The sequence below is a fragment of the Apodemus sylvaticus genome, chromosome 19 (genome assembly GCF_947179515.1).
Source record: "Apodemus sylvaticus chromosome 19, mApoSyl1.1, whole genome shotgun sequence".
NCBI lineage: Eukaryota > Metazoa > Chordata > Mammalia > Rodentia > Muridae > Apodemus > Apodemus sylvaticus.
The window spans coordinates 6,438,816-6,466,209 of record NC_067490.1 but is presented as its reverse complement, the minus strand read 5'-3'; the positions used below and the strand labels follow the sequence as shown (position 1 = coordinate 6,466,209).

General features: G+C 53.8%; 1 protein-coding gene and 2 long non-coding RNA genes across 5 annotated transcripts; 1 reads left to right on the top strand and 2 right to left on the bottom strand.

Moving 5' to 3' along the window:
* Nucleotides 1-1,223: 1,223 nt before the first annotated feature.
* On the bottom strand, nt 1,224-20,326 carry Fgd2 (FYVE, RhoGEF and PH domain containing 2). 3 transcript variants are annotated; one of them, XM_052163011.1, is made up of 16 exons: nt 20,115-20,325; nt 17,306-17,540; nt 16,184-16,264; nt 15,577-15,725; nt 13,859-14,015; nt 13,585-13,723; nt 12,763-12,821; nt 12,417-12,563; nt 11,949-12,041; nt 7,801-7,880; nt 7,677-7,707; nt 7,046-7,138; nt 6,153-6,284; nt 3,760-3,906; nt 2,458-2,604; nt 1,224-1,934 (listed from the first exon to the last, which is right to left on the bottom strand). In XM_052163011.1, exons 1-16 carry the CDS (start codon nt 20,177-20,179, stop codon nt 1,719-1,721), a joined length of 1,971 nt encoding a protein of 656 aa, XP_052018971.1. In that variant the 5' UTR covers nt 20,180-20,325; the 3' UTR covers nt 1,224-1,718. The 3 variants fall into 3 exon arrangements, with proteins under 3 accessions (XP_052018971.1, XP_052018972.1, XP_052018973.1); XM_052163012.1 differs by having other exon boundaries at nt 17,306-17,537; XM_052163013.1 differs by lacking the exon at nt 16,184-16,264 and having other exon boundaries at nt 20,115-20,326.
* LOC127669148 (uncharacterized) lies at nt 10,154-11,795 on the bottom strand. Its single transcript, XR_007974321.1, has 2 exons — nt 10,912-11,795; nt 10,154-10,793 (listed from the first exon to the last, which is right to left on the bottom strand). It is a non-coding gene; the product is annotated as an uncharacterized LOC127669148 (long non-coding RNA).
* Nucleotides 20,327-20,400: 74 nt separating the features above from the next.
* Nucleotides 20,401-26,845, top strand: LOC127669147 (uncharacterized). The gene is made up of 3 exons (XR_007974320.1): nt 20,401-20,887; nt 21,454-21,535; nt 23,996-26,845. It is a non-coding gene; the product is annotated as an uncharacterized LOC127669147 (long non-coding RNA).
* Nucleotides 26,846-27,394: the final 549 nt, after the last annotated feature.

Sequence of the window (27,394 nt, the reverse complement as noted above, 5' to 3'; positions counted from 1 at the left end):
GGTTGCTGGGATTTGAACTCAGGACCTTCGGAAGAGCAGTCAGTGCTCTTAACCACTGACCCATCTCTCCAGCCCCAACTTGTGTGCTTTTAATTCCAGCACTCAGGAGACCCAGGCAGGGGGTTCTCTGTAAGACCATCCTGAGCTACTTAGCCAGTTTCAAGCCAGCCAGGGCTACAAGGCTATATACTGAGACCCTGACTCAAAACACACATGCACACACACACACACACACACACACAAGCATACACACAAGCACACACAGATACACCACACACAAATCATACACACACACACTCACACACATGCACACAAATACACAAACCACATACCACACACACACACAAGCACACACACACACAACATACACACACAGAAGCACACACCACTCACACACACACCACACACACACACACACCACACAAGCACACACACACCACACACACACCACACACATACCATACACACACCACACAAGCACACACACCACACACACCACACACACACACACCACACACACACCACACACACCACACACACCACACAAGCACACACAGACCACACACACACCACACACACACCACACACATACCATACACACACCACACAAGCACACACCCCACACACACCACACAAGCACACACACCACACACATACCATACACACACCACACAAGCACACACACCACACACATACCATACACACACCACACAAGCACACACACCACACACACCACACAAGCACACACACACACCACACACACACTACACACATACCATACACACCACACCACACACACACACACACACACACTATATACACACCACACATACAATACACACACCATACAAGCACACACACCACACATACACACAAGCACACACACCACACATACCACACAAGCACACACGCACGCACACTGTGGCCTAACGAGATCTGGCTGCTATGACCATGGTTGCACGGGCTTTGGCAGGTGTCCCGAGTGGCTTTCAGTTTCCTCCCCGCCATGCAGCCTGGTGCGTAGGCCCCTCCCATGGAGGCCCCTCCCTCAAGTTCTCTTGCCTCCCCCTTCTCAGACCAAGCAGATAAAAGGCCTTGCTAATAGACCTGGACATTGTTTAGTTTCAGAGTTAGTTGGTGTCTATTTTCCCCCCAACCCTTCCAAAGCTTCCTGGGTGACTCACACCCAGCTCAGATCCTCGCTAGGGTGCCAACAGTCCTGGTTACCGGCACTTCTCATATTTTATTTTAATTGGGGGGTGGTGCTCAGGTTCTCCTGTAGCCCAGGCTGGACTGGAACTCACTATTTAGCCGAGGGCAACCCTGACCTTTTGTCCTCCTTCCTCTACCTACCCACCTGCTGGCATGCATTACCATGCCCAGTTTATGTTTCACTGAGGACCAAACCCAGGCCTTCATCCGTGCTAGGCAGGCATGCTGCCCACTAATCTACAACCCCGGTCACACTTCCCCGCTTTAGCAATGGTCTGGGGACACCCCCCTCCCCAGCCCCCAGCCAGCTGGGACACTTGGTTGTGTCTTCCTGAAGGAAAGGGCCTGTGTCTTCTGGATGCAGTCAGGACCAATCATCTCGGTATAGACATCAGATGGGTCGGGGGATAGCCCAGCTTGGGGTGAAGTGACAGAGCCGTGGGCTCAGCCTAGGAAGGCTGTCATGGACAACCTTTGATGTTCTTTGATGGGTGGCCAGCTGTGATTCAGTCAGACATGTCTTCTTCGTCAGGTCCCTCAGGGGTGCGGCCGCTGGCCGCACGCTTGACAATTCTCACCCAGCGGCCCTGCAGCTCCGCAGACTCAGCCTTGAAGGTGTACTGCTGGCCTGACTGTTGCAGCTGGAAAACCCGAGGGTCCCCCTGGGGCCCCGAAGTCACCTGATAGCCCAGCAGGGGGATGGAGGTGTGAGCCTTCGTGTCCTGGAGGAGAGGACAGCTGTGGGTAACGTCCCTCAATTCAGCCCTGCTGCTCCCACAACCACACACATCTGCTTGAACCAGAGGCCCCTGATGGCGGGTCTTGTCAGAAGATGGAGAAAAAGGAGGAGGGGGAAGAAAAGAGGAGGAAGAAAAGGAGGAAGAGAGAAGGAAGAGAAAGAGGAAGAAGAGGAGAAAGAAGAGGAAGAGGAGGGGGGAGGGGAGGAAGGAAGAAGAGGAGGAGGAAGAGAAGGAGGGAGAAGAGGAGAAAGAAAGGAGGAGGACGAGGAAGAGGAGGAGGAGGAGGAAGAGGAGGAGGAAGAGGGGGGAGGAGGAGGAGGAGGAGGGAAGAATGAGTTTTCCTGTAGTCTGAGCCCAGCTCTGAAGCTCAGTAACCTATAACTTGAGAAAACCATGTCCTCAGAGGCCTCAGTTTCCCCGTCTTCTCTGTAGGGCAAACAATCCCAAGCCCACTTTTGCCTACTCTGTGAAAATGGGGAGTCTAGCCAGAACCGACGTGGCATACCTGGGGGGCTGCATAGACATACAGCACAAGGGGGTCATCCCGGCGGATCACACACCAGCTCCGGGGAACGCTCCTGCCGCATTTGTCCCCCAGGAGCTGCAGGAAGCTGCACATCAGACTCTGGTCGGGCCCTGCTGAGGACTCTTTCTGAAAGTAGAAAAGACAGTCAGGGGGCAGAGTGCCCACGAGGTGTCTTGGGACCTGACATGAGCCATGGGACCTCACAATCACTACTTTTTTTTTTGAGACAGAGGCTCATGTAGCCCAGGCTAACCTAAAATTTGATATGTAGCAGGGGATGGCCCAGAACTCCTGATCATCTTCCCCACACCCCAGGATTCTGGGATTTTGGGTATATGACATCACTCCTGACACAATCACTATCTTTAACCTCTGCATGATACTACAAGGAATGACAGATCATTTGTCCCTGAGGCTCAGAGACACTCCACACCGTCCTGGTTCACGCTGTCCAACAGCAGGCAGAACTGTAGGAGCGATGAAGCGTGTGTGCTCACCTCAACAGACGCCAGAGTCAAGGCTGTCCTCCTGAGCTAGTCAAGGGACAGAGTTGGGGCCTGGCAGGCTTGAGACTCCAGGAGCAGGCCTTTTGCCCAGTTGTGGGGCTGGTCCGAGGGGACACATGGGGTAGAGAGGGAGCGGAAGTCTGTGAGGAGAGGCCAGCTTGCTCATGGGAGAGTCTCAGCTGAACTAGGCCAGATTCCCTCTTTTTTCCAAGGGACTGTGGGGTGTCAGCTTAGCCTTCATGGGGGAGACAGTGTAGCTCAAAGATGACCTTGGCTGGTAGCCATGGCTCGCACTCATGGGATGGGGCGTGGTTCTGGGAGGGCTTGAAGCTGGTACACAGATCACAGAGACCAGGAAGAGCTGAATGATGTTAAGAAGGCCGCCTCTCTGGACTGGTTTTCCGAGGCCCCCTCCTCGGAAACGGTGCCTGCAGTCCGCCTGACTGGAGCCTGGGTAACCCTGTCTATCACATGAGATCACTGGGCTCATTGGCCGTCTTTGCCTTGCAGAACTGTGGGTGGGTCCTAGGAGGGTGAACTGGACCAGGCGGCCATGCTGTTAATGGATGGAGACACAGAGTGGGGGAGATGGAGTCATAGCTATACAGTCCATAGCTCCCGGCTGTTGTCAGGTCTGGTGTGTTTGGACTGGAGGAGAGGGGGCTGTCTGTGGGTAGAAAGCTGAGGGGAGGGGAGTGGTGACGGCTTCTTTCTCAGAACCCGTGACAGAGCCTTCTGCAAAGGGAATTGTGGGACGGATGCTTTCAGCCCTTACCTCCAAGATGCCTCTTCTCTTGTCCTCCTTGCTGTCAGGAAGCACGTTTCCAGTGAGAAACGTGTAGCAGGCTAGGCAGACGCGGTTGGGCCGGTTGCCGTCATATTTCAGTTCCGCACGGTAGTCCGAGCACTTGGCACACACTACCTGAGGATGGGGCAGTGGGATTAAGAAAGCCTGGTTGAGGCTGGAGAGATGGCTCAGTGGTTAAGAGCACTGACTGTTCTTCCAGAGGTCCTGAGTTCAAATAACAGCCACCACATGGTGGCTCACAACCATCTTGTAAAGAGATCTGATGCAGACAAGCGGTGGTGGCGCACCCCTTTAATCTCAGCACTTGGGAGGCAGAGGCAGGCGGATTTCTGAGTCTGAGGCCAGCCTGGTCTACAGAGTGAGTTCCAGCCAGGGCTACACAGAGAAACCCTGTCTCGAAAAAGCGGGAAAAAAAAAAAAGATCCGATGCTCTCTTCTGGTGTGTCTGAAGACAGCTACAGTGTACTTAGATAAAATAAATAAATCCTTTTTTTTGTTTTGTTTTTGTTTTTTTGTTTTTTTTTTTCCGAGACTCAGAGGGTGACTCAGAGGAGAAAGTGGCTGGTCAGGCCACACAGCTAACTGGCAGTCCTGGTACTCCCAAACAGTGTCTTTAAGGTCCTAGGGTTTACAGCTGGGGATATAGTGTGTTTACCTACTATGTACAAAGTGGGGAGAGTGAGGATGGGGTGTGAAGGGGGAGGGGGTGTATTCAAGGCCAGCCTGGACTATATGAGGTTCTGACTCAAAAACAAACAAACAAACAAAAAAAAACCCCAAAACCAATGAGTTTGTCACCTTGTCACCTGCTGTAGAAGGGAGGGGCAGGAAGACTCTCCAGAGGTAATCTGGGGAATGCAACATAAAGCTCCCTGCCAAAGGTGTGTACGGATCTTCAGCGATACTAGGTAAGAATGGGTAAGGAGGTGTGGGGAGAAACTCTGGGTACCAGGAGTGTGCCTCTGTGGAAGACCGGGGTGCCCCAGGCATGCTGGGTGTGGCCACTCTCGGGGAGTCACCGTGTACCCCACCTTCACAGGATGCCCGAGGCAGAAAGGGAAGACAGAAACTGGCAGCTGAGCACGAAACGAAAGGGTGACTCACCAGCTCCCCAGAGAGGACATGCACGGGCCCGAGACACCCGGGAGTCAGGATGAGGCCACCCAGCCCGCGTGCGTGCCTTGGGAACATATCAGGCTTTTATTGAGAAAGTTAGACTTTTCTTATTTCCTATTTATGTCTTCCATGTGAGTGTGCCCCACATGTGTGGGGGTGACTGTGGAGGCCGGGAGGGGGTGTCACTGGAGCTGGGGTCTTCTGGGAGAGCACCAACTGCTCTTGAGTGCTGAGTCATCTCTCCTCTCAAATTTCATTGAGAAATTTGCTTCATATAATTATTAAATGCTTATTTTCTCTTCATCAACCTTTTTGTTCATGTAGCCATGTTCCAGGCTGACCCAGAACTCACTATGTAGCCCAGGCTGACCCAGAACTCAAGATGTAGCCCAGGCTGACCCAGAGCTCACTATGTAGCTCAGACGGGCTAGGAACTTCGGATCCTCCTTCCTCCTTCCATGTGCTGAGATTACACGCATGCGCCAGTCCATTTGGTTTTGAGCTGTTGCTGTTGCTTTTTGTTTTTTAAGCATTTAGTGTTTGAGAGCATGTACAAGAGTGTGGGTGTACACACACACACCATGGTGTAGGTGTGGAAGTTGGGGTAACCTTACAGGAATCAGCTTTCCCTTTCACTGTATGAGTTCCAGGGATTGAACCCAGGTCCTCAGGTTTGGTGGCAAACACCATGACTCCTGAGCTGTCTAGATGGCCTATTGTTGTATTTAAAAGACTTTGAATACCAGGGTCTTGCTATGTAGTTCAATCTGGCAATGAACTCACGGCCTTCCTGCTCCTAACTCACAAGATAGGACTCGGGTGGGGCTCGGGTGGAGAGACAGAGCCCTTCCCAAAAATCTGGAGTTTGCAACATATAAAAGGAGAAGAGAGAGAATTAGCCACCCTGAATACCAGGTGCATACCAGGCAGTGGGACTGGCAAATTGTAGGTGATGGGTGGGTGCCCGGCCGGGGGTAGAGACCCTCTCAGCTACGGGCAGGGGAAGGGGAAGATCACAGAAGGAGGTTTCAGCAGGCCAGTTCACTCCCTGAGCCCACCTCCCATCCCTGAAGCAGGAAGCTTCGCACCACATCACGGGTGGGAAGTGCAAGGGTGGTGGACACACCCAGGTCAGAGAGCTGCCCACCAGGACGGGGATCCAGCTTCAGCCTGATGCTGGAGGCGGGACTGTCCTGAGCAAAGGCAGGTTCTGGGCCCCCCCAGTCTCTGCCTGTGTTACTCACATAGCCACAAGCCCGGCAGTGGTGTCGCCGACGAGTCAGGGCGTTGAAGGGCTCCTGGCAGCGCATACACATGGTCACCATCTTGTCTCGGACCCACTGAGGCGCTCGGAGACCCAGCTCCTCCACCTGCGGCTGAGGGAGGGGAGCAGCTGGTTGGGCAGGTGCTTCAAGGCATCTTATACCCCTTGGGGGATCTGCAGCCTCTGTTTGAGGTAGTTTACTGGCTAATATTCTTACTGTACAGGTGAGGAAACAGGCCCAGAAGGGTCTCACAACTTGGGAGCCTCACCCAGAAAGCCTAGTTCAGAGCTGAGATCCAAAAGCCCACCTTCAACTCTCCCTGCCTCTCTGATCCGTTCAGAGCACTTGCCAAGCCCAGGCTATGCAGGGGTCCTCCCCGGTCTTCACGCAGCTTGACTCGAGGCTCCAATGGCAGAAATTTTTGGTTTGTTTGTCTGTTTTTGAAACAGCCTCACCATGCTAGCTAAAGCTGGCCCGGAACTCACTCTGTAGACCAGGCTGGCCTGGAACTCACTCTGTAGACCAGGCTGGCCTCCAACTCACAGAGCTGGGATTATAGGCCCGATGTCATGCCTAGCTAAAGGCAAAAATTTTTTATTTCTATTTTTGAAGGTTCTTTTTGAGTTAGGGTCTCATGTGGCTCTGGTTTGCCTTGAATTCACTAAATATCAGAGGGTAACCTTGAACTTCTGATCCCCCTGCCTCCACACTCTGTGTACTGGATCACAAGACAGAAACCACTAACTAGGAAACTCTGGGCCTGGGTGACCTGAGGGTAATGTTGGGTGGAAGGGCTTCCTTGAGCATTTCATGTAATGTCAGTTCTGACACAGTTCCTGAAACTCATCTTGAGGTGCAGAAGGTCCTCTTACCTTGGGCTCCTGTGTGTCCCCCTGAGGTCCCTGGACAGCAGCCTTGAAGGTTTCACTCCGCCTCTCCACCTGGTCAATAGCTGCCTGGCAGGCCTGAGAGGAGGTGAAGTTTGGGGAGGTGAGGGGTGGGCGGTGCCCAAGGCGTCCTGCCTACATCCAATACATCTGGCTAAGTGTGTCCTGGAGTAGGCCCAGGCTCTACACGAAGAAGCTGTGGGCTCCAGGTTACACATGCCAAAACCGAGTCTTAAAGAAGTTATAAGGGCTGGAGAGATGGCTCGGCTAGTAAGAGCACTGACTGCTCTTCCGAAGGTCCTGAGTTCAAATCCCAGCATCCACATGGTGGCTCATGACCATCTGTAAAGAGATCTGACGCCCTCTTCTGGGCTGTCTGAAGACAGCTACAGTGTACTTACATAGAATAAATGCATCTTTAAAAAAAAGTGTAAGAATTGCTCCTGACTTGCTCCTGCAAGGCAGTGAGGCATAGCAGGATTTGAAGTCAGAGCTGGCTTCAAACTCTACAGAAAGACGAGGCAACCACACCCAGGTATTAGAGTGCACATCCCCCCACCCTACCCCTCTTATCTCTCATGTAGTCCAGGCTCAGACTCCCTTGGAGTGTCCATACCTGTAACCAGGAAACCATTTCCTCTCGGGACCTGCTCAGAAGGAAAGAGAACCGGATGCTGAGGACAGTACCAGATGGCTGCTTCATCTGCTGGTGTCCCGCAGCCCCGCCCGTGAACACCTACCGCGCCTGCAGCTCCAGTGTGCGCTGCTTCCCGGACACCAGGAAGGAGTGTGGGAACTCAGCATCGGTCAGCTCCCGCACCTGCGGTGGAGGAAGGAACTGTCACACTCACACCCCAGCACCCCAGCACCGCGGGCCGGAGCAGCCCTTCCCCACCTTCCAGGTGCCCAGGCGCCCGGCTCTGCACAAATGGGACTGAAGACTTCGGGACTACGTTAGCAGCACCGACTCTGACCCTGACCCAGTGTGGGGTGGAGGAACCGTTCCAAAGGGTCACCAGAAATAGAAGCTGGACCTTGACATAACTTGAATCTATGAAAACTTTGGGAGTTATTTTCTTAGCTTAAATATTTCCATAATGAGTAGCACAGGCGTTCTCACGGGAGTCCTGGGAAGCGGGTCTCATCCTTAGTTACGTGGCTCTGGATCTGGGAGCGCCACACCACTTTGAGACCTGCCTGGGGCAAAATGAGGCACCTTGCATTGGATTTCTGCCATCAAGAGTGAGGTTAGGGGCTGGAGAGATGGCTCAGTGGTTAGGAGCACTGACTGCTCTTCCAGAGGTCCTGAGTTCAAATCCCAGGAACCACATGGTGGCTCACAACCATCTGTAATGGGATCCGATGCCCTCTTCTGGTGTGTCTGAAGGCAGCTACACTATACTCATATAAATAAATGAACAGAAGAAGAAGAAGGAGGAGGAGGAGGAGGAGGAAGGCTGGAGAGATGGATCAGCGGTTAAGAGCACTGACTGCTCTTCCAGAGGTCCTGAGTTCAAATCCTGGCAATCACATGGAGGCTCACAACCATCGTAATGAGATCTGGTGCCCTCTCCTGGAGTATCTGAAGACAGCTACACTGTTCTTACATATAATAATAAATAAATCTTAAAAAAATAAAAGACGCCGGGCAGCAGTGGCACATGCCTTTAATCCCAGCACTTGGGAGACAGAGACAGGTGGATTTCTGAGATCAAGGCCAGCCTGGTCTACAGAGTGAGTTCCAGGACAGCCAGGGCTACACAGAGAAACCCTGTCTCAAAAAAACAAAACAAAACAAAAGCAAAAACAAAAAAGACTGAGGTTGGAGACTGTGCCGCGTGCACAGACTCCCATCGAGGCGGGCTGGGTGTGGTCGGTACCCTGTGTCCTGCCTGGGGGTGGGGGTGGGGTGAGTGCTGTGAATGGTGGACGACGCCTGCAGCCCCAGCACACACGGAATGACAGGCAGAGCCTGGGTGACGTGGAGCAGAGCCACCGCTTTGCAGCTCAGGCCTGTGGCGTCAGCTGCAAAGGAAAGATGTCCCGGGACGAAAGGGGCGGGCGCAGAGGGAGCGGTGTGCGTGGGAGACCTGGATGAACTGTTACCATCCCTGTCAGAGGAGCGATCAGGAAATGCAGGGAGAGGCCTAAAGCTTGCAGGAGGCCAGGCAGGAAGAGCTACAGAGCTTTGGGAGGAAAGGGGGACCCCAGGGAGTTCTGGGCCTGAGTCAAGGTGCCCTGGGATTAGAGCCTCCGGGTTTTGGCTCCCCGCTGGGCTGGCTCAACCACACTCTGGAGGTCTGGCTCAGGGCAGGGTCTTTCTATCCCACACAGTTCTTTGGGCTCATCACCCAAGGGCCCCCTGCCTCAGAAGGCTCTCCTGACATCTGTGGCCAACTGGCCCATCTCCAGATCTTGTCAGCACGAAATATTTGACTGCCACCTGCTGGTCAGCTCACACTGTCAATCTGCAACCCATGCTATATCACAGCTGGCTACTGAGGGCCCCTCTGCCATGAGGTATCCTGGTGCAGGGCACAGCCTGTCAGGTCATGTGTGAGATTCCTGGATGGCGTGCCTCTGTAACCTCTTCTTCCTTTTAGGCTGGGCAACACAAGGACCACAGACCGCAGACACAATCACCTCATACGAATGCTGTGCTCCGGGCACCAGGTCATACATAGGTCATAGGCCGGTAGAACAACTAAGGTGTCCCTCAAACCCGACTCAAAACTTTACCCACCACGTCCAGCAACGTCCAGCAGAGGGTGCTCTGGGGCCGCTAGACAGTGAGACAGGCTTGCCAAACGGTGGCAGCCAAGAGCAGGCACATAAGGAATTAGTGGACCTCTCACGTGGCCAAGGACGGTCTGGAACTCCTGTCCACTTGCCAAGGGCTGAGATTACAGATGGGCACCGCCGCCGTCCCTGGGCTCTAATCCAGGCTCAGTGAACGTTGAACGTAGGAGCTACATTACAAACTCTGGTTTGTTTTGTGGTTTTGTTTTGTGTGTGTGGTTTTGTTTTGTGTGTGTGGTTTTGTTTTGTGTGTGTGGCTTTGTTTTGTGTGTGTGTGGTTTTGTTTTGGGTGTGTGTCTGTGTGTGGTTTTGTTTTTTGTGTGTATGTGTGTGTAGTTTTGTTTTGTGAGTGTGTGTGTATATGTGTGTGTTCTGTTTTTGAGCTGGTCTTTCTGTGTATTCCAGGCCAGCTCGGAATTCACCACAATCCAGACTGCCCTGGATTTGCAGCAATTCTCCTGTCTCTGCTTCCTAAGTGCTGGGATTACAGGTATGAGCCACGGTGCCAGGCTCCGAATCGCCTTTGGTTTACGTATCTGTTGTCTCCTGTTCTTCCTCCTCCTCCTCCTGAGACAGAGTTGCACTCTGTGACCCTGGATAGCCTGGATCACGCTGTATGGATCGGTCTAGCCTGAAACTCACTATGTAGACCAGTCTAGAGTCAGGCTCACAGAAGTCCCCCTGCCTCTGCTTCCCAAGCACTGAGATTGAACTCCTGTACCTCGTGCACCATCACATCCAGTCTTGGTTGGCTGATCTCAGCTACTGGCTGAGTCTGTTCCTCCAATGTCTTCTTCTCACCCATAGTTAGGTCTACTTCCTCCCTCAGTCTTGCTCACTAAGGGCCCTCTCTACCTCCTCCCTTGGTCTTGCTCACTAAGGGCCCCTCCTCTACCTCCTCCCTCAGTCTTGCGCGCTAAGGGCCCTTCTCTACCTCCTCCCTCAGTCTTGCTCACTAAGGGCCCTTCTCTACTTCCTTCCTCGGTCTTGCGCGCTAAGGGCTCTTCCTCTACCTCCTCCCTTGGTCTTGCTCACTAAGGGCCCTTCTGTACCTCCTCCCTCAGTCTTGCTCACTAAGGGCCCCTCCTCTACCTCCTCCCTCAGTCTTGCTCACTAAGGGCCCTTCTCTACCTCCTCCCTCAGTCTTGCTCACTAAGGGACCCTTTCAGACACACCTGCCTACTCTCCAGCCTTTGGAACTCTCTGGCCACCTCAGGATGGAGGCAAGAAGCTTCAGGTAGGGGATTCACATGTGAAAGACTCCAGCTAACTCATGTAAAGACACTATGACCCCTCAGGGGTGCTCACACCCTGGAGACCTTCACGGTGCAGATGGGGCCTAGATCCTGGGCTTCAGCTGTAGTACCTCTGAGCTTTTGCCTCTGGCTTGGGCACGCTTGCCAGGGTCTGCCACCTGACTTCCAGGGTTCCCAGGACTGGGATTGATTGCAGATGTGCCACCACCACCACCACCCTCCCTTCCATTTGTGCAGTGCTGGGGACCGAACCCAGGGCCTCAGGCATGCTGGGCAAGTACTCCACCATCTGAGCTCCATCCACAGCCCACAATTGTCCTTGGAAAGCAAAGAGATGCCTGACCGGGGATGACAATACCCTGCATCCGAGGGATGCGGAGAGGCTCTGCTGGGAGACCGCAGGGCTGTCTCCTCTCATTTGAGCTGCACTCTAGGTGAAGCTCCAGCCAGCCAGGGGCTGGGCAGGATTGCCCTCCAGTCCTGTTCACATGCGAGCATGTGGGCAGGAGGACCAGGGTCCCTTGGGGTTACCTAGAAATGCAGAACTCCAGGGATGGGCTAAGGCTCCACAGAGAGTGCTTGACAGCCATCTCAGGCCGGGGGTCCATCCCCAGCAACACTGCAGAGGAACCCTGGAACCCTTTAGGAAGAGCACACAGGGCACCCCACTCCTCAACCCTCTCCCCCACCCCTCCCCCATCCCCACCCCCACCCCCGCTGCTAGGCCCACCTCGAACTGCCCCCAAGGAAGCCATGCCCCCCCTTACAAGGACCTGGTCTCCCCCCTGCTGTCACCCACCCTGAGGCGTGCATCTTTGGGAGGGACAGCTCACCTTCATGCCGGCCACATCAATGCGGGTCCGCACCTGGAACTGGGCACCCACTTGGAGGACGCGGGGTACACAATACAGAAGCATGTTGTTGAACTGGAGGGACATGGGGTGGTATGGGCAGCAGCTCAGGGCCCTTCCTGTGACCTGACCACCACCCCTCCCCCTCCCTTCTGGTTCACAGTCTAGGCTGGCTCACAGGTGATCTGGGATGGGGCTCTAAAGGTCCCCCTGCTGTGAGCACTGGGGGTGGGGGTGGGGTGGGGCAGGGGGCAAAGCAGCCAGAGGAGGGTCAACCCAGCGGATCTTCCAAGCTAACTTATTTCCCTACCACTGTGCTGTCTTTAGCGCACACACAAGCAGCACAGGCTTTAGAGCCAACCTGAGCTCCTCCACCCCCACCCCCACCCCCACCCCCGCCTCCAGCACATCTGGCTGCAGCTGACCGCTCAGCTACCCAGCAGCCCCTACCAAAACCAGGTAGCGCTCCATTGGGTCGCTGCGGCGGAAGGAGATCTTGAGGACAGGACCCTCTCGGAGCAGGGTGTTGGACGGGTCCACGATATCATCCTCTAGGCCCAGGCGCTGGTACACGTCCCACAAGCCCTGCAGCCGCTCCTGGAGATGGGGCACACCTTCAGCTGGGCGGAGGCCCAGCCTCTTGATATTGCGCCTGAGGGGGTGGGATGAGGGAGCCAGAGGCAAGGAGGTAGCAGCATGGGGCAGGTACCCTGGGCAGCATCAGCGGATACTAGGACCGAGAGACGGGGCGTGTCCAGAGTTGTGCCCACGCCCATTCCCAAGGCAAGTTACTCACCATCTCAGCAATGGCTGCGTTAGAGTGCTGTGCAGCTGAGAAGATCATGTCAAGCGCCCCTAGAAAGAGAACAGAGCCCCAGTCACCCCTGGAGACCTGCAGCCTGGGGCTTGGGCTCCACAATAGGATCAGGCAGGGGGCGGGCGACCTGCGAGGGGGGCGGGGGACCTGCGAGGGGGCGGGGGACCTGCGAGGGGAGTGGGGGACCTGCGAGGGGGCGGGGGGGACCTGCGAGGGGGGGTAGGGGACCTGCGAGGGGGGTGGGGGACCTGTGAGGGGAGTGGGGGACCTGCGAGGCGGGTGGGGGACCTGCCATAACTCCTACCAGACACAGCCCAGCCCGTGCTGGCCGGCATAGTGAGTGTCTAGAAGGTGGAAGCCACCAGGATGGGGCCACTGAGGTCACTTTGAACCTGTTCTTTTCTGGACTGTGTGACCATGGGCAAGTCACTTAACCTCTCTGGGCTCTGTTCTCATCTGTGGCTGTGATGTGGATACATGGATAAAGGGCCAATGATGGATCATCAATCAATCAATCTTCAATCAGGTCATCGGAACCATTTTTTTGTTTTGGTTTGGTTTGGTTTTTTTTGGTTTTTCTTTTTTCTTTTTCTTTTTTCTTTTTGGTTTTTCGAGACAGAGTTTCTCTGTATAGCCCTGGTTGTCTTGGAACTCACTCTGTAGACCAGGCTGGCCTCAAACTCAGAAATCCTCCTGCCTCTGCCTCCCAAGTGGGCCACCACTGCCCGGCCTCATCAGAACCATTTTAGCAGGTCCTCAGGCAAGCCCTCCCTGGTTCCCTGGGCCCCAGGGTGTCCTCACTCTGGGCATCTTCGAGGTCTGGGGCCTGGGCTGGCAGCTTCTGCACATATTCCTTGAGCAGCAGTTCGTACCGCGGGATTCTCTGCACAGGCTCCAACATGTGGTGCTGCAGGGTCAGGCTGCCCGAGGCCTCGCTGCGCTTGGGGAGCAGGGGGCAGGGCCGGAAGCGTGAGAGCAGAGAAAATGAGGTGCCAGGCCTGAGAATGTCCAAACCACTAGGGGGTGGGGGAGGGGCGTGAGGGGGAGGGGTGGGCTCCTCCCCAGTGTCCCTCACCTGGATGCGCGTGACCACCTCCTGGAAGGGCTGAGACTTGTCCATCCAGGTGGCCAGCAGCTCCGCGGCCCTCTCAAAGTTCTTCACATACTCGCTGTACATTTTCAGAAACGGGGCCAACTTCTGGATCACATCCCCAATGCGGGGCGTGGCTGCCCTGAGTGGGGGGAGGGGATGCTCTCAGCCTAGCCACCTCGTGTCTCAGCTCCTGAGCCAGACTCCCCGTGCTCCCCAGCCCCTCCCCCACAGCCTTTCAAGTATCCTTGGGGCAGATGTAGAATGGCTCCTCCTTAGACCCTGAGCCTCTGGTGCCGGGCTAGCCTCCCTCTGAGGCGTGCAGAAGGCAATGTGTAGCTGACAGGTTTCAGGAACGGGTTTCAGGAAAGTACTGCTCGGGATGGCTGCCTGCCTCCACTCTCATGACTCCACCTGTGTGTCCTGCGGAAGCTTCTCCGAGTCTTGGTTTTCTCCTCAGAAAACCCTCCCTTGCTTCTTTTGTTTTTGTTTGTTTGTTTTGTTTTTTGGATATTTTGGATTTGGTTTTTTTCAAGACAGGGTTTCTCTGTATAGCCCTGGCTGTCCTGGAACTCACTCTGTAGACCAGGCTGGCCTCGAACTCAGAAATCCGCCTGCCTCTGCCTCCCAGAGTGCTGGGATTACAGGCGTGCGCCACCATCGCCCGGCACTTCTTTTTGTTTGAGACAGGCCTGTTTGTAACCCTGACAGACTTCCAGGTCTGTGCAGACCAGACTGGCTTTCACCCCACTCCATCTCTCATTTTTAAAGTTTATTTTTATTTGTTACTGTTATGAGTGAGTGTGCACTTCTGTGTGTGTGTGAGTGTGTGGTGGGGGCGGTGCTTGTAACGCACATGTAGAGGTCAGAGGACAGTTTTGGGAACCTGTTCTCCTCCTCTTTGACTGTGAGTCCCAGCAATTAAATCCGGTCTGTGGGCTTGTTCAATAGAGCTTTACTGATCGGGTCATTTCCCTAGTAGTCCATCCCATACATATTTCTCTCTCTCTCTCTCTCTCTCTCTCTCTCTCTCTCGCTCTCTCTCGTTTGTTTGGTTTTTATTTTTGTTTTTTATTTTTCAAGACAGGGTTTCTCTGTGTAGCCCTGGCTGTCCTCATACTCACTCTGTAGACCAGGCTCGCCTTGAACTCAGAAATCCACCTGCCTCTGCCTCCCAAATGCTAGGATTAAAGGTGTGTGCCACCACTGCCTGGCTCAATCTTGTCTCTCTTAAGATTTATTTATGTATATCAGTGTTTTGCCTGTATATATGTATGTATATATGTATGTATGTATGTATGTATGTATGTAAGTATGTATATATGCACTCATGTGCATGCCTGGTGTCCACAGAGGTCACAAGAAGGCTATTGGACCCCTTCTAACTGGAGTTACACACGGTTGGGAACCAACGTGTGTGTGCTGGGATCAGGGCTTCTCATATAACAGTAACATGAACACCACACCGTCAGCTAGGAAACCAACCAGCCTGTCAACAGATGCCAAGATCAAGGCCAGGGACCCAGTCAGTACCACGACACCCCTGACCTCTTAAGTCACAAAGCCTAGGATGGCCCTGTCTTCCTCAGCTGTGTGAGGGGTAGGGGCCTGCAGGAGACAGCCACAGCCTTGAGAATTAAACTCAAGCACACGGGCCTCACAGGCTCTTCACTCTGGGTCTCACCCTCAACCTGGAACCTCACCAGTCATCCATGCGCCTCTGCAGCTCTGGAAGGAAGAACTGTGCATGGAAACAATAGATGGAAGAGATGTTGGAGAAGATGAGCTTTACCACGTCCTCAGGGAAGGCCTTGCTGCGGCCTGCCTCCCTCAGCAGCTCCTGGAAGAACACCTGCACAGGAAACCAACACACCCTACTCAAGAGGAAGCCACCACCCACCAGCCGTGCAGCCCCAGGGGGCAGCACAACCCCAACAGAATCAGGCCTGCATCCTTGCCACACTGCTGGGAAGACTGGATTCAAGCCACCTTACAGATGGGCAGACAAGCAGAGCGTCCCTAGGGCTTGGCTAAGGGAAAAAGGGAACAGCCCCATTTGTGTCTTCCTAGGCCTTGGGCATTCCTTGGCTGAAGTAAAGAGCGCCTAGGGAGGGCAATCAGTGGTGAAGCCAAATGGGGCTGCTGTATGTGAGTCTGGTCAGGACCGAAGGCAATGCATGAGGTGCTAAGGGGCCCAGTTCTGATGCTGCCTCACAGCCAACCAACGATGTTAGTGGGTTGAGCTAAAGCCAAGTCCTGGGCTGGTGTCAGCACTCCTGACATGGTGGGTGTTGAGGAGTCCCCACTGGCCTGGTCAAGCAGGTGCAGGCGAGCCACATAGGCCTGCTCTGTCTCCAGAAGCTCCCGCACGACCCTCTTCTCCTCAGGTTCCTACAGGGGTTGAGAAGGGTGGATGATTTGGCTTGCCACTCCTTGGAAGACAATGTTGCTCTGCCTAGTGAGCACACCCTCTGGCATTCCCGTCCTCCTGGTATACAAGGTCTGGCACTGGACCAACTTTCATAGAATATAGCCTGGAGAAGTGCCCTGCTCCAGGGCTGAACCTTAGGGATAAGCGGCCTCTGCCTGGGCTTTCATGAGAACAGGGAGCCAAAGAACCACTGTGGAAGAGACCTGGCTGCCTGACAGGGAGCTTCCCTAGGAGGTCACACATGCAAACACATGGAGAAGAAAGGATCTAGCATCCCAGCTGAGCCAGCTTCCGGCCCCTCCCTTGGAGCTAGGGGAGCATCAAGGTTACATGAGACCATAAGGAGGGTGTTTTGGATAGCCCAGAGCTTGTATTTTGATGCTAATTTCACTCCTTAGAGGGGTGTAGATGAGGAGTTGCCTTGTGAACCTTTTCTCCTCACCTTAACTTTTTAAATAAAAGCTTGAGCCAATGATTGGGCAGGAGGAAGTGGGAGGAGCTGAGAGTTGAGGGGAGGAGTCACGGGGGATAAACAGGAGGGAGAGGACCTGGGGGGCGGGGAGGAGGGATCGACAGAGAGGCTGCAGAGAGAGAAGCTTGTGGCCTGAAGAAACCACAAGTTATATAGGATAATATAGATGGAAATAGAGTAGTGTAGTGGGAGATCTGCCTAATCTAGGCTTGTAGCTTGTTTTGTTAACTGATTGAGTTGAGATTTGTTTTACAGGGGAATTGGATTGGAAACAAAGTAACAACAGGAGGGGGCCACAAATCAATGTGGTTTTAAGGAGAGTTAGAGCGACCCTGTGACACCTCCTCCCACTACTGGGGACACAGAAGCAGGAGAGTTTAGGGTCAGCCTGGGCTACACTGTAGGATCCTGCCTTGAATAGGAGGAAGAAAAGGGTGAGGAGAGAGAAAGAGGAAGAGAGACGGAAAGCTGAGGGGTCCTCCTACCCATCCCCCAGTCAGAGCCAGCAGTGCTGAGATCAAACTCTCACCTGAGGCTCTGGCCCTGGGCTGTCCCCAGCCTGGTAGGATTTCCTCCAAGCCCCACTTGATAGCTTATTCTTGAGGGAACTCAGATATGTCCTGCTGACTGGCCGGAACTCAGACTTCGAGGCCTCCCCAACAGGGGTTGCCTCCCAAGGCTCTGGGGACAGGGACAGCTGGTGTTCAGGGCTATGGGGCTGGTCCTCAAGGCTATGGGGTCCAGTTGCTGCTCCTGGAGTCCTGCTGAGAACAGACCGCACTTGAGGGTCCCCTCGGGGTAACTGACGTGAGCCGCTGGTGTTCATGGGCTCCCCAGTGCCTGGCACAGTGTGGGAACTTGTCAAAACTTCTGAATCTTCCTCAGACTTCCTCCTCCTCCTCCTCCCCCCTCTTTTTCAGCCAGGGTCTCATGTACCACAGGCTAGCCTTGACCCCCCCCCTTTATAGTGGAAGATGACCTTGGACTTCTGGTGCTAGGATTACGTGCACGAACCACTACGTCTGGTTTATGTGGTATGGCGGGCAGGGTTTTGTGCATGCAAAGCAAGCGGTTTACCAGCTGAGCCATGATCCTGGTGCCGCCACCATCCTTCTGACCCTCCTCTGGGAGGGAACTCCATCAGTCCCTAAATGAGTCATTATGGCCTATTTTATTCTCAGGGGAACTATACACTTCCCTGTTTCTAATGCAAACACATCTAGAGAGAACCCCTCCTTTGGCACACAGATTTTTTTCAGGGGCTCCTTCAGAATCACCCCCACCTTTGCTATCCATCCCTGCTTTCATTTCTGCATCTCTCCTGCTGCATCAAGGGAACATGGGAGCCACAGAGTAATTCAGAACAGGGACACAGATGTTGAAACCGGGGCTCTTCAGGGACACCTATGCCCTTTACACCATTACCAGGGGACAAAGTCAGCCTGGGGAGCAGGGCCCCGTTCCCCAGGTTTGGTCCTCACAGAACAGTTTTGCTCCTGCCTCACCAACCAGTCCTGTGAGGCAGAGAAGCCCGCACCGCCAGAGCCATCCCTGCCAGGCATGTGCAGGGGAAATGCCCAGGATGACGTCGCTAGGAAGGCATCCCCATGAGAAAGACAGACAGGGAAACAGGGGCCAGACAGGTACCAAGTCTCCAAATGGGATGAGAAAGAACATCCCCGCACCCATGCTGCAGATGTGGAAACTGAGGCAGAAAGGGTGGGAACCTGAAAGTGGAGTGGGTGGAGGCAGCTAAGGCCCAAACCTCCATGCTAAGTTCTCTTCTCTTGATGTCAACGACAGAGAGACCCAGAGAACTGAGGCGATTGGGCAGGTCACGGGGCCTGGTGGAGGCAGAAGGGATATGGGGGCCCATTCCAGACACAGGAAATGGAGCTCCTTGGCCTGAGGCCCGGCAGCTAGGGAGATGGGGGTGGGGTGAGAGGGTGCTGAGTCTCAGGTTTTCTCCTGTGCATTTGGTTTCAGCTTCTGCATTTCTAAGCACTCAGGCCTGTGCCTGTTTCCTCTCTAGCCCTCAGTTTCAGATCGGATAGGTGCCAAGGGCCCCCTCAGAGAGAGAAGCCTGACTCTCACACTCCTGACCACGCTTCTTGTGACCCACTCCTCCGTACAGTTCCTCTACCTGCAAGGTGCAGCCGGGCACAGCTCAGTAACCCCAAGGGCAGGCATCCACACGAGCCTACCCACGCTCTAGCACTCTGGGTGTGGTGGGCCACGAAGGTGGTGGGAAAGAGCTGTCCCGGGTGCTGACTAGGGTGAGCTCAGCCAAGCTCCTGGAGAGGCAGAGTCAAGCAGCTTGGCTCCGGAAGTGAAACTTCTGCTGGGGTGAATGTGGGGTGGGTTCTACGTGGAGGCCGCAGGCACCTCCTGTGCATGGCCTGCAGGTCCACAGCACAGCGTGGAGGCCTTCCCAGAGCATCTAAAGCCTGTGGCCTGGTGTCTCAGCAAGACAGAACTTTGTGTCATAAGTAGAAATCTACCCCTGCATCCTCCACAGACCCCTGGGCTCCCTAGGGCTGGGGACACCAGTGGCTGAGGGTTATTTATAGGCAGACTCCCTCTCTTCATGTAGGAGAGCCGCTTTACCCAGCGTCTAGCTGCTGAAGGCATGGGGACTCAGCTAGGACCACTGTGGGGTACCCAGGTTCTGGAACCGTCTAGCACAAACCAGGGCTCAGCCCACCCCTCACCTGCCCCTCTTCCCCTCATCTCTCGGGTCCTTCCAGCTTCCCCCCCCACCCCCAGCCTCCTGAGGCCAACCTCTCTCTGGCACGTGCTTCCAGAGGACAATACCAAAGACACTCCCAAACCATAGGCCTGCAAAGGGGCTTCACGTTTCACACTCATGCCCCTCCGACACCACCTAGGACCCCCCACACCCCCGCTTTTTCTTTTCCCTTCAGACACAAGCATCAATCTCAAAGCTCAGAAGCTTAAAGAACCTAGACCCTGTGTCCCCTCTTTATTCCCTATGATGGGAACAGAATAAGACACACAGGGCCATCAGGGTAAGCCCTGAGGAATGGAAGGGAACTTAGGAGCGTGGCCTGGTGAGCGTGGCTCTGCTCTGTCCCAATCCTAGTCCATGTCTCACCCTCTTGTTCCCATTTGTATCCCGGTGTGGGTGTGAGTGGGATGTGTGTGCATGCTTTGGAGAGCTCCCAATGCATGCTGCTAGCCCACCCTTGTCAGCTTACTACCCCAAGAGCAGCAGTCGGCTGTACTGCCAGCCACCCAGGATGGAGGGACCCCGCCCCGGTGTTGCCCAAAGTCCCAGGCCAGAGAGAAGAGCTCGACTCCTCCCCCACCATCTGTACCTGCTGTTCTCAAACACAGCCACCAGGTTGCACACTGAGTCCTGCTTCTCACAGGCTTGCTCCATCCTGCTAGCCTGCAAGGTGGTCCTCTGCTACTCCAGAAGCCTGGAGGAGGCAACAGGCAGGGCGCCCTTATCACTCCCTGGGCTGGGAGCAAAGCCGGGCTACCACAGCCAGGAATCTGACCATCTCTTCAGACTGCCCTGGGGCCGTTCCTATCTTCAAAGAGAAAAAAGAGGAAGTGGTCCCAGTGACCTGGAAGAGAGGCCAGTACTGTGGGAGGAGCCTGTCAAGCTCTCCCTATTGTGGGAGGAGCCTGTCAACCTCTCCTGGCTGTGGGAGGAGCCTGTGAAGCTCTGCCCCGCCCCTCTTGGCATCTGGCCTTTACCTTCCAGAGATTTCTACCCTGCCCTGTTAGAGAAGGCACTCGCAGCGGCAACGGGGGTCACGGGACGTTTCTGGAGCCGGATCCTGGACTGAGCAGCTTCCTGGATATCCAGTTCTCTGCACGGGGGTGCTCAGGGATGTTTTACTTGGTACCATTCTCGGCATCTTCCCTGCATCTGGTGCTGTGCACTGCTGAAGAAAACAGCTTCTAAGTTAAAAAATGGACCACGGGGCTGGGGGTGTAGCTCAGCTGGTAGAGTGTCTGCCCAGCATGCAGGAAGCCCAGAGTTTCGTCCTCAGCACCGTACGGTGGTGCATGCCCGCGGTACCCACTTGAAAAGCGAGGAGAAGCAGTGTCCAAGTTCTTCCCTGACAACGTAATGCAGGTAAGACTAGCCTGGGCTACATAAGACTGTGTCTCAAAAAACCGGAGTTGGATGCGGTGGGCTTTTAGATGGCTCAGGGGTCAGAGTACTTGAGGCCAAACCTGGCAGCTTGAGTCTAACCCTGGGGCCTGGGCTCTAACCTCCCAGGATACTATGTCCTTTGTATCCCTCGCCTAAAAAGAAAAATGTTAAAACGAAATCACAAGCTGATGTGATTTCCGGTGGTGGTACACACCTTTAGTCCCAGCATTCCCGAGACAGAGGCAGGTGGATCTCTGAGTTTAAGGCCAGCCTGGTCTACAAAGCAACTTCCAAGACAGCCAGGGCTGTACAGAGAAACCCTGTCTGGAAAGAATCGAAAGCAAACAAGCAAACAAACAAAAACCAAAAACCCCACAGACTGTGAGGATGGGCAGGGAGGGGCCCTGTGGTTCCCAACACCTCTTTGGATGCTCTTGCCTTAATGCTGTTGCTCTTGCTCTAGTGCTGCAGGCAGGGGAGCCTCCAGGTTAGAGCTAACAGGTCTCTTCTCATTTACTCCATTGCTGTGTTAATATCCTTACCAGAAATGGAGGCTCATGGAGGACAAGACACCTGACAGAGGTCACCCAGGAAGCACGGCGGAGAATCGCCATTTCTGAAGCCCAGGTAGGTGTCCTATGACTCCAGCAAAGATCTGAGGAACCTGGAGAGTGACCTTTGTGCGCTCCATCCTCAGGGTTGTTCCCTGATCACAGTACTCTGGGGAAATCTGCCAGCCTTGGTCACTCGGGGGTTGCTAGAACACGTGACTAGTGCCTCTGCTCTGCTCATTCAAGCCGGAAGGCCATCCATCCATCACTCGCCCATGGATCCTGAGCCAGGACCCTCCACTGAAGCTAGCCTTTGTCCTAGGATCAAGTGAGAGCCTCCCTGGAGCCTAGAGCACTTGGCACAGTTTCTGCTGTGGCAGCTGTGAGCCTGGAGCCTCCTGTCCAGCAATGCTACATCCCTGAGCTTCCCCCAGCTGTGTTTTCCACCAGAGGCCAGCTCAGTCCTGAGGACTAAGTCTCACTTACCCCAAAGCAAGTCCTCTGCAAGAACAGTCAGTGCTCTTAATCTGTTGTGAGCCACCACTATGTGGTTGCCGGGATTTGAACTCAGGACTCTCTGCAAGAGCAGCAAGTGCTCTTAACCTCTGAGCCATCTCTCCAGCCCCACAATGCCAGAGGTGCATGCATTCAGAGGATGCAGGGCTGGCCAAGCTCTGTACCCACTGAGCAGCATCCTTAGACCCGCTTGTACTTTTTGTCATTAAAAAACGGCCGGTTGGCCGGGCGGTAGTGGCACACGCCTGTAATCCCAGCACTCTGGGAGGCAGAGGCAGGCAGATTTCTGAGTTCGAAGCCAGCCTGGTCTACAGAGTGAGCTCCAGGACAACCAGGGCTATACAGAGAAACCCTGTCTTGAAAAACCCAAAATCCAAAAAATAAAAATAAAAAACGGCTGGGTGGTGGTGGCATACGCCTGTAATCCCAGCACTCTGGGAGGCAGAGGCAGGTGGATTTCTGAGTTTGAGGCCAGCCTGGTCTACAGAGTGAGTTCCAGAACAGTCAGGGCTACACAGAGAAACCCTGTCTTGAAAAACAACAACAAAACAAAACAAAACAAAACAAAATCCCTAAACGTAGAAGGTACATGGGATAGAAAGAATAGAATAATTCACCCCCAGGAGCCCTCAGCACACACCAAAGTTCAGTCCCCGCCTGTGTGTGGCTCTCTCCATTTCCCTTCTGTGTCCTGATTAAGCAAACCCCACGTGCCAGAGGACATTATTTCTGTATGTATCTAAAAGTCACGGGGACTCCTAATCAATACTCACACACCCATGTAAATGGACACATGATACAATGTAGTCATATTGTTTTATTAACATGCATGTTTATACATTTGTACCTACCGATAAAACAATGTTGCCACGATTGAATCTCAAGGGATACTTGGCAACAATCTGTGTAACTGAGTATCCATTCAGTAAGCTCAGGGTCAACAACCATTAAAAAGTGTATGTGGGGGGTGCCAGATATTGAGGCCCAGGCTGACACTGAGTTCCATACCTAGAACCCACATGGTGGGAGGAGAGAATTGATTCCTGAATGTTGTCCCCTGACCTCCACCTGCATACCATGGAGTATGTATACATGCATACATACATGCATCCGTACACACCCACATATATGTTCTTGTAAAAGGCCCTCTCCCTGCTCCCTGAGGCACTCCCTGCAGCTGATGGTCACTAAGGGAGAAAGTGTCACCTTCTTTAGCGATGATGGGGCCAGAGACAAGCTGCCCACTGCCCAGTGGGCTCCGGCTCATGTTCACACAAGCTATGCTAATTAAGCTCAGTGGGTCACATATATTTCTGTAGTCCTAGAACCTGAGGGGTGAGGTGGGAAGATCAGGCTTGGCTACATAGTGAGTTGAGGCCAGCCTGGGCTACATGAGACCCTGTCTCCAAAAAACAAGAACAGAACAGAAAACACCCAGGTACAAGTCTGCTCCACAGCCATGCCCGTCTTCCTCCTGAACTCACGGTCTTGGTTTTTTTTTTTTGTTTTGTTTTGTTTGTTTGTTTGGTTGGTTGGTTGGTTTTTCTGGTTTCTCTGTGTAGCCCTGGCTGTCCTAGAACTCCCGCTGTAGACCAGGCTGGCCTCGAACTCAGAAATCTGCCTGCCTCTGCCTCCCAAGTGCTGGGATTAAAGGTGTGTGCCACCACAGCCTAGTCCTCTCTTCTGGCCTAATCCGGCTGTCAACCTCACACAGCTCGAGCAAAAAGACAGACAAGCTAGCGAGAAGAGAAGGGCTGACTGACACACTGTTCCACTGTTACCCTGCTCTTCGGGAGGCCCGGGGGCTGGGTGGGCCTGGTTGGTCACACGCAGGCAGAGGGCCACTTCCCACCGCTGCTAGCGGGCAGTGGGCGCCCAGGCGCCCAGTCCCTGGCTGTCCAGGGAGGAAGAGGGGCGGGGAAAATTCCAGTCTGTCCAATCAGTCTGTCTGAAGCTCACCCCCTCCCCAGGACAGCCCGGCTATTTCTACTTGGTTTTGTTTTTGTTTTTGTTTTTCCAGAAACGCCATCATTTGCTCAGGCTTTCCAGCGGAAGGGTTTGCAGCTGGGTGTCCCCCTCAGCAGGCCAAAAGGTCCCTCTACCCTTCCCGATGTCACCTTTCCTTGGAGCTTGCCTATGTTCTGGCTGCCGAGTGTTCCTGTCTTTTACTGTTAATCTGGGCAATGTCATCATTGGTTAGGCGGCCGTGGTGTGAGGACGGTGACGGGAAAGCCCTGGAGCCGGGGCTGTGGCTTGGTGGAGGGCCCACTCTAGTTTCTGCAATGACACAAAGCCAGGATGACTGCAAAGTACGTGGGCAGGCCCGCCTTGACACCTGCAGCGCGTCAGCGGGCCACGTAAACAGCCTTTTAATCTCCCTTGCGTTAACTATCCAGTTTCAGAGCCGAGAGTTGGCTGGGACCAGGCGAGGCTGTTGCCAGGTCCTCGGGAAGGGCTCAAGGTCATAAGAGGTGGCGCCTGAGCTGGCTGGGGGCCAGGCCTGGGCCTGGGGGAATCACATAGTGGGGCCAGCCTGACAGAGACAATATGGAGCCGGCAGGTTTGTCTCTGAGCCTGGCGAAAGCAGGGAAGCAGGGAGGGAAAGGCGGGGCCAGAGGGGATCCTGGGGCGTCCGGGCAGTGCCTGAGAAGGAAGGTCCCTGTGCTCGCAGAGGCCGGTCCCTGAGCTGCACGCAGGGCCAGCACATGGGGCTCTCCAGGCCTAGCTTGGGCTTCTCTATATTCAAGATCCTGGCTGCTTTAGCCTTAACAGCTCAAGAAGAAATGGCTTGGAGAGGAGCGGCCAGGCTTCCAAGTGACAAAAGGACCTCTTGTTCCTGCCTGTTCCAGCGTCTCCGCCCATTGTTGCTTCGCAGCTACCCGCCCCCTTCCCAGGCTGCACCCCTCCACGCCCCCTACTTTATGCCCCCTTACCCCTCCCCCAGAATGTGCGCGCGCACGCGCGCGGGCCTGCACACACACACACACACACACACACATCCACACACACACCACCACACACCACACCACACACACACATACACACACTACACACCACACACACACACACACACACACCTACCTGGGCTTCACACGCAATAGTAAGTAGATTGCCCTCCCACAGCCTGGCCTGGTTATCCTTTCCAAGTTGCTAAGTGCCTGTGTGAGGGCTTTCTGAGAGAGCTATTAGGTAAGCAAGCTCACACGACTCCCAAAGCCATTTGTGGAGTCTAGCTCAGCGGTACAGAACCTGCCACCTTCCCGGAGGTCCTGGGCTTTCATCATCACGAGGGACTGGGCAAACTTACAAGAGGGCACTCACCTGTGGATTTAGTCTTCATAAAACCCCCAAGAGAGAGGGTGGACACAGCTCATTTCTCCCTGTCCCCAGAGGCTAGGACAGAACATGCCGACCAGACCAACAGCAGATGCACCACAGATCTCTCCCAGAGGAAGGACCCAGGTTTGCTTTCTTGCACAGGTGACTTTTTAACCAACGGCATCCATCCATCCCCAGACCCTCGGGTCAATCACCGGGTGCCAGTATTTCACAGTCCCCAGTCAGGCTGAGATGGCAGCAGAATTACAGAGAGCTCAGTCACCTCTCTGAATGGAAGCCTGAACTTAGCTATTTCTCTTCAGTGACTCAGTCCACGACACAGGGTCTCAGGTAGCCTCGGTCTCAAACTCGCTGGGCACCTGAAGATGATCTTGGCCTTCCAGCCATCCTGCCTCTTCCTGACAAGTGCCAGGGTTGCAGTGTGGATTGGCACACCTGATCTCTGTGGCTCTGGGGGTTCTGGCTTTGTGTAGACTAGGCAAGCCCTCGATGTACGGCCACATCCCCAGCCTCCTTGCATTTGAGACAGAGCCTCACTCTGTAGCCAAGGTTGGCCTACAATCCAGGATATAACCCAACTTGATCTAGAGCTCACGTGAGTTTTCCTCCCCTGCCTCGGTCTCCTGAGAGCTGAGGTTGCAGACAGGAGCCACCATGTCACACCTGACAAATAAAAAGTTGTTGTTTTTAGTGACTCAGTCTCACTAAGTCTCTCTGGCTGGCCAGAATATTCTATGTAGACCAGATTGGCCTTGAACCCTGCTTCCACTTCTCAAGTGGAGAGTTAAAGGCCTAGCCTGACCCAAAGCTTGCTGGTGGTTTGTTTGCTTTTTTTTTTTTTTTTTTTTTTTTTTTTGAGACAGGGTTCTCTGTGTAGTCCTGGCTGACCTAGAACTATGTAGTCAGGCTAGCCTCAAATTTAAGAGATCTTCCTGGTTTTGCCTCCCTGGTTCTGGGATTAAAGGAGTGTGGCACAACCACCACCACCACCACCACCACCACTACCACCAATTTGAAAATGTGTAGGCCAGGCTGGCCCTAACTCCTGATTCTCCTGCCTCTGCATCTGTCAGCAAATCCTACCAGTGTGCACCTCTACAACTGGTCCAAAGCTCTTAAAAAAAAAAATGGTGCTAGGCAGTGGTGTCGCACACCTCTAATCCCAGCACTTGGGAGGCAGAGGCGGATGGATTTCTGAGTTCAAGGCCAGCCTGGTCTAGAGAGTGAGTTCCAGGACAGCCAGGGCTATACAGAGAAACCCTGTCTCGGAAAAAAAAAAAAAAAAAGGCTATTGGTTTGTATTTACTTTGTAGATAGTACTAGGTTTCAAGAGGAAAATGTCATACAGCTTTATACTCCTGACTATGTTTATTTGCACACTGGCATGTCCCCTTCCAGTCCTTGTCCACTAGCTCCAGCATTGCCCTAGGTAGCTTTGCTTCTGCTAGAGACACGACTTTACGAATCTGTATAAAACCGGATCTACACATGAGTTTCCCTCTAAATGACATTTTTTAAATCTCTTTGCATAACTGAATAAAATTTCACATTTTAAAGATTTTTTTTTTAATTTTATGTGTCTAAGTGTTTTGCTTTCATGCTTGCCTGCATGTGTGCACTTGGGGTTTGGAAAACGCCACCGGACTCACTAGAACTGGAGTTCCATATGAGTGCTGGGAACCGAACTTGGGTCTTCGATATGAACAGCAAGTGCTGTTAACCACGAGTCATTTCTGCAATCCCATCCTTTTTTTTTTGAAACAGGGTTTCTCTGTGTAGTCCTGGCTGTCCTGGAACTCACTCTCTTTACCAGGCTGGCCTCAAACTCAGAAATCTGCCTGCCTCTGCCTCCCAAGTGCTGGGATTAGAGGTGTGCGCCACCACTGCCCCTGCTAATTCCATCCTTTAAAAAAAAGGTTTATTTATATTATTATATATATATGAGCACACCATTGCTGTCTTCAGACACACACCAGAAGAGAGTGTCAGATCTCATTGCAGATGGTTTTGAGCCACCATGTGATTGCTGGGAATTGAACTCAGGACCTCTGGAAAAAGCTGTCAGTGCTCTTAACCACTG